The 13,511-nt window shown below is 46.6% G+C and overlaps 1 protein-coding gene across 22 annotated transcripts in view; it reads left to right on the top strand.

Annotated features, from left to right (window-relative positions):
• Window positions 1–9,547, top strand: part of ANK2 (ankyrin 2) — a 239,340-nt gene extending 229,793 nt beyond the window's left edge. For all 22 annotated transcript variants that reach the window (XM_054204194.1, XM_054204193.1, XM_054204189.1 and 19 more), the window contains 5 exons: window positions 397–480; window positions 2,134–2,298; window positions 3,708–3,890; window positions 5,752–5,843; window positions 7,929–9,547. In XM_054204194.1, coding sequence (XP_054060169.1) covers window positions 397–480; window positions 2,134–2,298; window positions 3,708–3,890; window positions 5,752–5,843; window positions 7,929–8,112 — 708 coding nt within the window. In that variant the 3' untranslated portion in view covers window positions 8,113–9,547. The remainder of the gene's footprint in view (window positions 1–396; window positions 481–2,133; window positions 2,299–3,707; window positions 3,891–5,751; window positions 5,844–7,928) is intronic.
• The last annotated feature ends 3,964 nt before the right edge of the window (window positions 9,548–13,511 follow it).

Genomic DNA, 13,511 nt, shown 5'->3' with positions numbered 1-13,511 from the left:
TTGGCTGGTGTTGCACCTGGAGCCGGAATGCTCCCAAATAATGCATGGGCGTTGGATAAGCCGTTCCAATACCTTTTCTCAAAGGGAGGATTCTAGTAACACTGCTAACCCAGCTCTAAATTCCGTTAGATGCCTCCGTAGGAGGAGGACGAAGACTTCTCAACCCTGTACACAGCACGGTCAACTAACATATACTTGCCTGTCCATTGCAGCGTAACTTTTCTTTGCTTGTCTTTCTAAGCATTTATTTGCAGAACACGTTTTTTTTTCTAACATTTCTCAATTAAATTCCCCCCACCCCCGCTCTTTAACCAATTAACCAACTTTAAAAATTGCTTATTTGAAGTCACCTACGTGAAGGCTTTGCTTCATCAGACTTTGTTCTTTGTCGTACAGGCTGATAGTATGCCTGAAATGCCACCAGAAACAGTCACAGAAGAGCAATATACAGACGAACATGGCCACACAGTGGTGAAGAAGGTATTGTCAGTTATGCCCCTTGCTACCTTCTTACTCTCCTATAAAAAGAAGGATAAATACGTGCACAGACATGCCAAATCTTCTTTTGCAAAGGGGCGTGATTTTTAAGGGTAGAGCGTGGAAGGAACCAGAATTTCTGTTCATGAGAGGTTCCAAAGTTTGAAGAATTATTTTGATTCGCAAGATCATTCCGTGCTGCGGTTTATAACTTAACGTGACATATTTTGTTGATTTTCCCACTTGAAGCCAATGAAAATAGAACCACATTTCTCAGAAAAAGGTTGTTTGCTTTTTTTTTTAAAGAAAAAAAAAAAAACACCAAAAAAACACACCGCCACGATTTTATCTAAGATCGTGTTTGCTTGTATCAATGAAACTAATGGAGGGCTGGGTGTGCAAGAGTCGTCTAAATCCAAACTTTAGATCTCCAATATCTCCACTCAGCTGGGCCTGACCAGGTTCATAAAATTCCTGTACCCGTGCATACAGTTCAGTTTTTATGGTACAAAGAATATAGAAAGCAGTTACTTGTGTGACGGCTTCATAAAGTAAGCATTTTCAGACCACGTTCATAAAAGTGAATTCTGCGCAGCGTGGAAGCGGAAGGGGAACTTGGGTGCCCCGCGCTTTACCTGACGACTCAGTGCTTAGAGAATTGGTCTAGGCCTTGGCTGAATTCTGCTGGTGGCAAACTCCGTCTTCCATCTCCAGAGCAAACATCATAGACCCTCAGCTGGATAGCATGTCTCTGGAAGCTCTTTGAATTCGTATTAAAATAAACAGCCCCAGCCAAACGCTCCTGGGCACGTCGTGCACGAGTGAGCGTGACTTTCTTCTTCTGGGTAGGTCCATGCCTGGGGGGCCGTTACCTCTACCTCTGTGACTCTTAAATATACGCGACACGCTCTGATTGAGCATCACAGCAAATAAGCTTTTGGAAAAAGGAGGAGGGTAACGGCTTAACGTTACCTTGTCAAAAGGGGCTGGGAAGGCGTAGGAAAACATAGAGCTCCAGGACATCCACAGAGGGATGCATACCCGGCCTCCCGAGAAATTCATCTCTTCTTGAACCCCGTCGTTCTCTTCTCCTCCTCTTTGTTTGGCTTGCCCACAAAGCTTAAGCACCACGTCAGTCTTTTTAAGTAGGTTAATTCTAGCTCCCTAGGTCCCTAGTTAATTCGGGTTCCCTAGTGGGTAGCGCCATCGGCGTTACGGTGTCATGTCCAAGTCCCTCTGTGAATCTAGATCTAAGCGTTTGCCAGCCAAGCTGCCAACCCCTTACTTTCAGAAGCCTTTTTGAAAATGCCAGGCTGGAACGGTTTTCTAGCAGTTGTGCGGTTGTAAAAGTATGTTTTCTCTCTAATATGCTGTCCCTCTTTTCCTAATAATAACTACCGCTTTAGAGAGTCATTCCAATATCTATATTTGGGAAGGAAGTTTGTGGAAGCTTTGCTGCGTGGTAACCCAAGTAGGGCGAATGCATCAACTTGCAGGTTGTTTTCAATATGTCTTAAAGACTAAAACACCGAACCACCTATATAGGATTTTCTATGTAGGAAAAATGTCAGTTGAGTAGAAAATACTATTTAGAGAATAAGAAGGAATATGTTACTGTCGATTCTTTTGGGACAAAGCTCTATTTCATTCCTCCAGGTCACTAGAAAGATCATCCGGCGATACGTTTCTCCAGATGGCACAGAAAAAGAGGAAGTCCTGATGCAAGGAACACCACAAAACCCCGTCACGGTGGAAGAAGGAGATGGCTACTCCAAAGTTGTGAAACGGGTCGTGCTGAAGAGCGACAGTGAGCAGTCAGAGGTCAGGTCTTCTACTTCCCTTGCGATGGTGCGAAGCAGCAGTGCGCCGACCGTGTAGTCCGGAACCACATCTTACTCATGCCAACAACAGTCAGTTTTGAGGGATCCTTCGAAAAGTTTTCTTGCAGGCGGAAAAGCCTCAGAATAAAGGCAGGGAAAAGACGGGGGGCGGGAAGGTGGGCAGGGAAAGAGGGCAGTTTTCCCTGAAAATAAGTCGGGATACAGATTCTGTGATTTGTGAGAAGTACCATATTCATAAAGAAAGCAGCTTTGTCCTAAGATAAATGGCAAATCTGCATTTGCTATTACGCCTCTTACCCTAATGAGAAAATTAGTGGACGTTGTAGTGAAATGATCTGATATTCTCTAGGTTTCTACAACTAAGCCCCTTCTAACGCTATACAGTTATATTCGGTTTAACTTACTGGCGTGTCCTTTGCTTTGAAGAGGCTAAAAAATAAGTCTTACTTTCATGCAAACGGTTTGTAGAGCCAGGTAATTAAAAAGAAAAAACAACCTGAGAAAGATAAGTTTATCTTTTCCTGCCTTAGTTCTCCATGTAGCCCTACAGACGGTTGTATCGGCGCAATTTAGGTTGCGACGGAGGGTCAGAAGCCGGTAATAGGGCTTGCTTTCGGCAGTACTGCCGTCGAAAGCAACGTTTAACAAGCAGTCATTCGACGTGCAAAGAGCACAATTGCAATTTTCTCTTGCGAGAATTAATCATCAGCATTCGTTCTCTAAGAGTAAGGTAACAAGAAAACAAAGTAAGTTTTTTTAGTTAGCTTGACCGTACCAGAGCCTGCTCTTTATCATATGGAACCCACGTACATTAAATTCGTATTTGGCTCAATGAAATTGTGTTTGTCGCTTTCCCATGGTGTTCGTACGTTCTCCCGGAGGAGTGCCTCGGGTTTACGGGTGTGACTCATCTCTCAGCGGGATATCTTAAAATTAAGATACGGGCCGACACCACTAATCCGTCCAACCTGGGTGAACACTGCAAGGGTCCACAGCAAGAGGTCCACTTGGCGTAGCTCCAGTGGCCTGGGCAGGTGAACCAGTAGGGCAGCCTGTGGTGCGGCGGAGGGCAGCAGTATCCCCGCTGCCCCCAGGCTGGTTCAGGTTCCAGAAGCACTTTTCACCCTGCCAGCGTAAAGCATCTCAGCAGAATAAATTGCCCGGGGGCATTCCTGCTGTCTGAACACCTTAGAACATCTCCTCAGGGAGCTGTAAAGGAGGTAATAAAATGTACGCTGGCTATTTTGGTGCGTGCGCGTAGAAAGGGAGAGAGTCATATTCTTGTTTGCTATGGCAATGGTTAAGAAAGAATGGTGGAGTAACTAAAAGCTTTGTTAGTATTGACGATGTCGTTCATATCCACTGTACTTCTGCTTTCGGACCTTGCAGGTGACCCTGGCTGAACCTGCTGTTTTGCCCAGTGCCTCCAAATTCCAGTCTGAACCAGTGGAAGGCCGGAAAGTCAGCAAAGTCATAAAGACCACTGTAGTGCAAGGAGAGAGAACGGAGAAACACCTGGGGGATTCGAGCTTAGCTACTGATCTTCCGTCAGCCAAAGAGGACTTTGAAGAGGTAAAAATGCCTTTTCAATAGAAATATTATAACAAGAGTCAACAAGGGGACAAATTCTGCTCTATTGAAAGTTTTGTTGGTGGAGCATGGTACTCATCTACGGAGCATAAACCTCTGTTGTCATATGCAGAAGGAATATGACATATGTTGTTGTCACATGCAGAAGGAGGGAGGTGGTTGTCCCCCTGTGCTCAGCACTGGTGAGGCCACACCTTGAGTATTGTGTCCAGTTTTGGGCACCTCAGTACGAGAGAGATCTCGAGGTGCTGGAGCGAGGGCAGAGGAGGGCAACGAAGCTGGTGAAGGGCCTGGAGAATAAATCTGATGAGGGGCGATTGAAGGAGCCGGGACTGTTTAGTTTGAGGAAGAGGAGGCTGAGGGGAGACCTCATCGCTCTCTACAACTACTTGAAAGGACATTGTAGAGAGGTTGGTGCTGATCTCTTCTCGCAGGTAATTAGTGATAGAACAAGAGGGAATGGCTTCAAGCTGCAGCAGGGTAGGTTTGGGCTGGACATTAGGAAAAAATTCTTCACAGAAAGAGCGGTCAGACACTGGAACAGGCTGCTCAGGGAGGTGGTGGAGTCACTATCCCTGAACGTGTTTAAGAGTCGTTCAGATGTGGTGTTAAGGGGTATGGTGTAAGGGAGAACTTTGTAGAGCGGAGTTGATGGTTGGACTCGATGGTCCCAAGGGTCTTTTCCAACCTAAATGATTCTGTGATTCAGCCCTGATGTAAAAGGATTAGTATGTAAAGTGCGTGGATGTGCGGGAAGCTGAAATTACAGAATTAGCTATGAAAGGTTTTTAAGATTCTAAAAAAAAAAACCAACCATGCAGGCTTTGAGTACGGTTGTTAGAAATCATGGGTGTGTTACTGTTAAAGAAAAAGTTCATTTGCGTGTTACCACTCCTGGAGCTAATTTTAGAAATGGATAGTTAAGTCCGCTCTCTGGGTAAGTTGATGCGTTTGATCTTGGGAGGAAGAAATAGCTGCCAGGCTAATTAGCACTATTCTTGGTTTTATGCTTTTTCTGATCAGTTTAGACATTTCAGTGATAGAAAAGCGATATTGAATTAACATAGCTTTTTCTATAAGGGACCGATAACCCTTCACTCTCAATCCATTTTCCGGTCCCTTTGAATAAAGACGTGCAAAACGCATCTTAAAGATTCGCGTGGATGGAAGTTTTGTGCCGTTAGATGCCACAGCATCGTGTTCTGGGTATTTCCTGCCGTGCGACGGTATTAACGGCTCACAGCAAGGCAACAAGCGCTACGCTGTTAGATTGAGGTGCCAAATTTCCCGTTACGGATGTAGGCCCAGCGGCCAGATCCTGACAATAACAAAACAAGCAGCAAAAACTGGCACGGAGAGGTTTGAAGAAATGGCTGGGGAAATAACATTTTTTCCCCAGCTTGCGGCTTCTAGTCTAGTAAACGGAGAATATTGTCTCTGCGCCGCCAGCACTGAGAACGAGCAATGGCAACAGCTATGAAATAAAGAGTGTTTTCGGCGACAGGAAAAAGGTTGCTATAGCAGGTGTCATAAACGGATGGAAAGGATGAGTTCTGCAAGTTGGGCTACTTCAGAGTTGAAAAGAAAGTGCCGAGACACGCTTCGGTACAATTATTAGTAAGGTGAAACTAGCCTATACAAAAAACCTGTACCTGATCTGGACATTTGAGGAATATTTGAAGGGATGCAAACAGCAGGCAGACGCCTCTCTTCTTTCTCTAGTCATCGTTTTTCTCAGCATTCGGCTTCATTAATGTAAAGCACTAAGGTATGAAGAGCAATTAGCTTGTGTCCGAGGTTTTTGGGGGTTTGTTTTCATTTAAAGTTTATGTTTTAATTCAAGGCTTTGAGCTATACAGGTAACCAAATGCAAGTCCAGCTCCCCGCTTTAGTAGAGAACGAAATCACGAAAGAGGACGGATCGATCATTAAGAGGTTTGGCTCGGCATGTCAGTGAACTGTGACTAGAAAAGGATTAACAAACTCGTAATAAATGCGTGGATTTAAGTGAGTGTCTGCAGTGAAACCACTGGCAGCAGCGTCTCACGCTTTGTTTGCAAAAGTACTAAAGATTATTACTAACATTCTGTTACAGGAAGGGGTACGTGCACCAGGAAGGTCTACGTTCACTTGGAAAGAGTGGGTGAACAGGGATGTGGTGGGTTCACTGTGGCCCAGCGCCACGCGGCCGCTCCCTGGCCCTCCTGTCCCACCAGGGAGACCAGGAACGGCAACAGCCAGCAAAGCCATGGGTTGGATAAAAACAGTTCAATAAGCGAAGGAAAGAGGGAAGAATCACCAAACACGCGATGCAAAGGCGATCGCGCACCACCTGCCACGAGCAGACTGAGACCCGGCCGGTCGCTCGGCAGTGTTCACCTTGGAAGAACAGAGCCCCCCGACCCCCCAGCTTCTTCCTTTACTCCCAGTTTTTATTGCTGAGCATGATTCTGTATAGGATGGAGTATCCCTTGGGCTGGTTCGGGTCCTGCCTGTGTGCCCTCCCAGTCTCTGAAGGGGCCGGTGGGGGACAAAGGAGCAGTAGCCAAAGCGTTGGACTGCTTCCAACACACTGGTTTAGACCCAAAATGGAAACCGGTGAGCCCCACAGGCTGCTACGGAGAAAAATTAACTGCATCCTGGCTAGACCCAGTACCAAGGGCTATCGCTGCCCAGCTCATTTTGTAGGAGGCGATGCAAGAATACGGGCGCGATTTACGGTTAACAACGTTAATCAAGGTTACCTCAAAGATATCGTTATCAGGCCAGTTGACTCTGTGATAATTTGGACATTATCGAAATAGATGAGAAGATAATATGGAGATAGATGGATGGGTGGGTGGGTGGGTGGGTGGATGGATGGATGGATGGATGCGCGTGTCATAGTTGGGCCTTATGAAGAATGAGGCAGGGCAGGTAGGAAAATATTGGGCCAAAAAAAAAAGCTGTTGTAGTACAGCAAATGTTTTCATTCCTACCACACACAACTTGAGCCAAGGCTACTACAGGCTGGGTATCTTTTCTTTTACACACCTTTTCTTTCAGACCATTTGAACGGCCATTTTGGGGTGGTAAAGGCGATGTTAGCATCTGAAAGAGCCTCCTGACCAAGCTGTGTCTAGTCCTAACGAGCTGTAAAACCAGTTTCGGTTGGTGGGGTGGGTGTCACAAGGGCACACGGAGAGCCAGGGGACCTGCTGCATCCGCTTTTGGATGAAGGGTGAGCGTTTCTTGCCAAAGTGCTCCATCTAACGAGGGACTTGTTGGTCATTCAGGTCAAATTAAGAAGTGTCAGCTGTCTGATAAAAATGGAGCTATTCTTGGCGGAGCACGAAGGAATTTCCAGGTGTGCTTGGCTTCACATGGTCCTCCCTCAAGGACAGAGACCAAAAATTGGGCTTTTGGGTAAAGCTAAGCAAGAGATGCCCAACTGTCCTACAACAACTACGTTTATTTGCCTTGATCTGGGAGGGACGTGGTGAGGTTTAAGGTTCTGACTTAGTAGAGCAAGATGGTTCCAGTGAGGTAAGAGAGTAATTGACACAATAGTTTAGGACACTAGATTACCACGAAAGTAGTTTTACTGGCTGCCAGAGGTAAGACTTATTCAGAAGTTAAGTGTTCAAGAAATTAATTGGCTTAATTAATCGGCTTGTTTTACAGGACAGCTCCGTACGTTGAAGTTAAATACAGCGAGCAGGGAGGTCTTGCGTGAATTTCAACATAGGTTGCATGTCTGTGCGTTACAGCATGGTTTTGCTGGGCCTCTAAAACCGTATGCTTGATCAGCCTACACAGATTAATTGCTACACGTTTACGTTACGAAAGCAAATTAAAGCGGCGGTGTGTGTTGTATTCAGAATGCCTAACGAGCGCCTGACCTCAGTAGCTGGCGTCGACGGCCAGCCAGAGTTCTTCTCGTCTTATTTTAAATGAAAGAGCCCGAAAACTGCCGTTGAAATCGAAACCTTCGGGAACTGTGGGCTTTTTAAGACAGTTTTCTCATTTCCTTTGTTTTAGGACAACACTGAGTAAAGCCAGCACGCAGAAGAGGACTGTGATGAAGGATCGGTACGGAAAACACGTTCACATCGAAGAGCTGGAAGACACGCCAGAAGCACTACCACAGGATGACCTCCAACACGACCTCCAGCAGCTTCTCAGACACTTCTGCAAAGAGGACTGGAAACAGGAGGCGAAGTGAGAAGCTGCCACCCCTCGACACCTCCACGTAACCATCCATCCCGTGTGCAGCCTTCATCTTCTCTAGGGGTAGACGTTACTCCCTACGTCACCACTGGAAGACACTGCCATTTCTACTCGTGCGGATGCAGTGAATTCATTTCTCCCCCTCCCCACACCCCAGCCTTTCCCTCTATTTGATTTTGGGTTTTTGTTATTTTTTTTTTAACCCTGTAAGCTAATTTGTGACCAAAGATAGCATCCTTCATTCGGGATGATTTATCCGCCGAACCGTCGTCTTTGTGCCGTACTGGGAATTCGTCAGCATCGCCACTTCTTGCGGTTCCTTTGCTTCTGCACTTGGCTTCACGAAATCGCGTTTGTCAAGCCGACTTCATCTACGGGCCTCTTCAAGTGACTATGTACATGCATCGTAAAAAAAAAAAAAAAAAAAAAGGGAGTTAACCTGTAAACTGTATATAGCAAGAGTATTTGGACTTACGGGACTGCAGAAAACACACTGCCTGTGACTACAATTAGCATCGTGGACTGCAAGGTCTGTTGACACTGCTGAAGAGCGATTAACGAAATAAAATAACGTTCACACAATCGACCGCGAACACGGACTGACCGAGGAGGAAGCACTGCAGGTCTCCTGCATCCGTAAGACTTCCACTTTAGGGATCTATTATAGTTAAAGGCTCTAAGAGTCAGGCTAAAAACCTGGAAATTCAGCTGTTGTCAGGCAGCAACAGCTGCCTGTGGCCGTTAATGCTTCTAAAACCTTCGGACAGCCACTTTAAAGATTTCCAGGAAAAGAAAAGGAGAAAAAAAAAAAAAAAAAAAAAGAAAGAGAGAAAGAATAAAAAAAAAAAGAATACCCGATTAGGTAACCAACTTGCTAGCAGCTATATCTATGGCACATTTGCATACGGTATTAAAATCTTTTAGATCTGGACATGTGGCAGGGTGTATTAAACAATTATAACTACGGTAGTTTTCCTGTTTTCATCACTGCTTTAGCAAAACCACACCGTCTCACCGGCGGTACTTCCTGCTGGCCACTGCACTGTAGATAACTATGGGAGGAAGACTTCCCCCACTATACGAGGAGAATCATTAATTCACCGTGTTTTATGGCGATTGCCTCTTATCCGATACATGCATGTGGCATTTGAAGGTCGAAACCAAACCCTCCGATAATAATCACGTCAGCTTGGTTAGCCCTCTTAGCACTGAGCGAGCAGTTTTTAATCTTCCCACCGGGCGTTTTTTTAAAGAGAAAGTGCTCACGATCCTGGAAAGCCGGTTTCTGTTCATATTTTGTTATCTATCTCTATATATAATATATATATATATATATATTTCTAAACCAACCCTCTGAAAACCACGGTGGCATGTCTGCACTTTTATTTTCAAAAAAAATAAAAAAAAAAAAAAGGGGGGAACGCAGAGATCTGACAGTGGGGGTGTCCTGTACCTTAATATTTAACGGAGGGAGCTCTAGAGGGTTTTAGCGTATATAATACACACAAACACACGAACCACATGTTTTTAACCAGCTCTTGGATTCTTTTTCATTTAACAGTATACTCAAAAGCAGAGCAAAACGACGCCTCTCCTCTAGGAGTAATACTCTTGCCCAAGTTTATCTGGCCTTTTGCGATTCTAGGGTTGTTTGGGGTTTTTTTTTCTGTCGATGACTCACTCAGTGCTCAGAACCAGGGCACTTCCTCATGAAGGTAACGACGCCAAAAGCATGAAAACATCTCCGGAGTTCGAACCCGAGGTGCCATGCTAACACTTTTTTTGGCAGGGGGGAAAAAAAAAAAAAAAAACACCACGAAAAAAAAACAAAACAAAACAAAATAAAAAAACCCGCACCAAACCAAACCAAAAAGTGTTTTTTGGCAGCCAAACCGAACGAGACCCGGGATGAAAACGTTCCGCGGCGCCTCCGGGCGTTCTTCCCGTCTCGGGAGACAGCACAGGATGATCTTCAAGGATGGGGCTCTAAAGAAATGCATTTCTGTTGTGTTATTTGCGGTGCAGATGATGTTCTGTGTAACAACATAATGGTTATTCACCTCTTATTTTGGTTTTTTTGCTGTGTTATCAAAGAACTTGAATACTGTGAGAAGAAGTGAATTTTCAGTTGACGAATCAGCATCTTGTTCCCATGGTGATAACACTAATTGAATATATCTATGAGGGCATGTATTAGTTAAAAATCTAAAAAAAAAAAAAAAAAAAAAAAACCAAAAAAAAATACAACACTAACAATACATAGCTGCAATGTGTACAATGGCTGATTTAACTAAATAAAAATGTACAAGTGTTAAATGTAGAAATAACGGCTCGCTCTCTTTTACTGCCAGCGCAGCATAAAAAGGGCTCTTTTGGGTACCTCAAATGAACGATCATAATTAGAATTCCTCTGTGCCCGGCTCCCTAAGATTATTATTTTTTTTTTTTAATTCTGCTATTCAGCACTGATTGGTAAGTGTCAGCCCGTTCTAACAGGTACAATTTTTTTTTTTTTAAAATCGTTGTTAATAGTCCTCCAAAGGGTACCTAGCCACGTTTTCCCGTTATTTTATTGGGCCTGAAATCGTGGGATTTTCCTTCGAATGCGACGCGGGCTGTGCGTTACAGTCCGTTCCTTTTTCAGCGCCCGCTACTGAGAGTCTCTCAACCAGAGGAAAGGCAGGGGAGAAAAAACGCGGGGCGGAATTCCGTCGCGTCCTTGCAACACCCGGGGAATCCCGGGGAAGAGCCCCTTTTGTTGCCGGTTTAAAAGAGCAAAGAAACGCACACGGGGTGATATCCCAACCCCATCCGCGACCCCGCGTTTGGGCTTCGCTCGTCGCGGTTCAGCAGGGGACCACGAGCGTTGTCTCTGCCTCTGCGTAGCGCTACGGTCGCAGCCTCGTGTTCTGACGTCGACACGACTCCGTGGCGGGAGCTGGCAGAATAACAGGATTAAATAAAAAATAAAAAAAAAAAAAAACAGGCGGGTGTAAAAGGCTCCAGCAGTGTTGGAGACCAAGCGTTCCTCGTAAGCGCCTTGGAGCTTCCCTTTGCGCCTTCGGGAAACGAGACGTTGACTCATTGGTTGTGAGGTAGGAGAAAAGCTCCAGAAAGCGCCCCACAAGCCGCCACGTCCTCCTCTTGTCTCTGAGCCCAGAGGTGGGCAACCAAACCCTTCCACTCGGCTAGAAAGACCCCTTCCCAGCATCCTGCCGGTGCCGAGCGATAGAACGCAACCCTTCCTTCCGTGCAGGCCAACGGGAGGAAGGCAGATCTGAGCGGGAGCTGCAAGAAATGGCTGGGTCACGCCATCAGGGCTGTGCAGGAACATCTGCACGGCGGGACGCGATGACCAGAACGTTACAGCAAACCGCTTGCTCACCTCATGGGGATGCTAAAAACTATCCCGGCCCCGTGAGAGGGCAAAAAACCAGGGCAGAGCACCAGAGACACCTCAGGGCTGTCAAACACGCTGCGATCAGATCAGGAACGGTGCTTCGCAGCTCGGCGTGCAGGTCCGAACCAACGTCTCCCTCTTCCCCGACACAGAACGGACCCCAGGTGTGTTTTTAGCTTTTTCTGTCACGGCTGAGACATCCCTTCGGCCCGGAAAGCTCCACTGATCTGAGGTGGGATCTGGCTTCCAGCCCGTGTTTCAGCCTGACAAGGAGACGTGGCTGGGGGGCCGAGGGACCGGTTTGGTCTTGGCTCCGGAGAAGACGACGAGCACAAAGGGAGAGGTTATTTTTCCCCCTCCCAGTTTTTAGAAAGCCAAAAGGAAAACGTGCGAATTACATCGCTGGCTCCAACAGGGCGAGGCCATGGGAAAAGCGTTATCCCGGAGACAGAGGAAGGCAGGGAGAGAGCAGGGAAAGCGATAACCTGGGGAATGAGGAGAGCAGGGGAGGGATGTCCCACTGCGATACTCGTGCCGGCGAGTCCTTTTCTCATCCGTTGGGTCCAAACAGCGCGTTCCCCCCACAGTCAGATGAGAGACAGCCTGTTCGTTGTCAGGGCACCTTTTAAAACGCTGTAGAAACGAGCGCTCTCACTGTGGAGCCCCCTCTAGCTTCGGTCAACACACTTCGTTGGTTGAAAAGGCAGTAAAATAATCCTTCAGTCCTTCAAACCAGGCGTCCGTAAAAACACGGGCTGCGCCCAGTCCTCCCTGCTCCACGGGATGCTGTCCCGACTCTCCAATTGGAGAGTATCGAGGTGAGGGAAAAAAGATCTAGAGAAATAAATGAATCCAAGTCACTTAAAGGACTGCTCCTGGAAATAACAGAAGTGAGGGGAGTCGATCTCAGCCTTTTTCTCATTCACTAACAGTGAACAGAAATAAAAAAAACCCGGCCCTGTGCTAATCAGCAGGTCTGAGCAATTAATAAAAATAAACGCCAAAACCCTCAACACCTCCAGCCCCAGACGAGCCACGCGCACAGAGGAGAACTTGAGGAGCATCTGGAGGACCACGTCTTCTCCCTGGCCCTGCCCAGCAGGCTGTGGTCACTACAGGAGCCATTAATAATAACCAAAATAAACACCAAAACCCCAACGCGTCCAGCCCCGGTCAAACCACACACACTGAGGAGAACGGGAGGAGCATCTGGAGGACCACATCTTCTCCATAGCTCTGCCCAGCTGGTTGTGGTCACTACAGAAGAAATGAATGAATTAATAATAACCAAAATAAACACCAAAACCCCAACATGTCCAGCCCCAGGAAAACCACACTCACTGAGGAGAACATGAGGAGCAGTTGGAGGGCTCTCCTCCAGCCGTTCCAACCCAACGTCATTCCCAAAGGGGCAGGAGACGCCAGCCTCACCTCCCCACACTTCCCTCTGTGTCTGGTACTGGCAGAGACCGATATGTATTAACTACCTCCAGTGCTACCTGCAGGAACGGGGGCAATTAAAATAAAATAAAACGTATAAAAGCCGGTTGAACCTTCCTGAGGCCAGGTAGAGTTAACCTCCAGTGGCTGGCACGGCACAAGCCTTCTATCGACCAGCCACAGGAGCGCAGCCCCCTCATCAGCGTTTAGTAGAAAAAAAATGAAACACAAGAAAAACTCCCACAAATTTTGGAGGTCCAATACGCCGGTATCGGCGAGAAACTCGCCCCCCCCACCCTCCTTCCGAATTTTAGAACTTAAAGTACGCGTGTATTCCATTTACAGGCGCACGCGCGCAGGGTCCTTCCCTACCTGTGAAGCACAAAAGCTGTTCTCCTCTCTAATTCATTTATAGCCTGGGAAATATTAATTTTTTTTTTTTTTCTGGTCTACTGGGGGGGAAAGCAGTGCCTGTGCCTGCCGAGCACCCAGGTGACCGACAATAAACGGCGGGGGGGGGACCGAAAACACATTTTTCGGCGTCGTACACACAA

Source organism: Rissa tridactyla, chromosome 5 (assembly GCF_028500815.1).
Source record: "Rissa tridactyla isolate bRisTri1 chromosome 5, bRisTri1.patW.cur.20221130, whole genome shotgun sequence".
NCBI lineage: Eukaryota > Metazoa > Chordata > Aves > Charadriiformes > Laridae > Rissa > Rissa tridactyla.
This window is presented reverse-complemented; position numbering and strand designations above follow the sequence as displayed.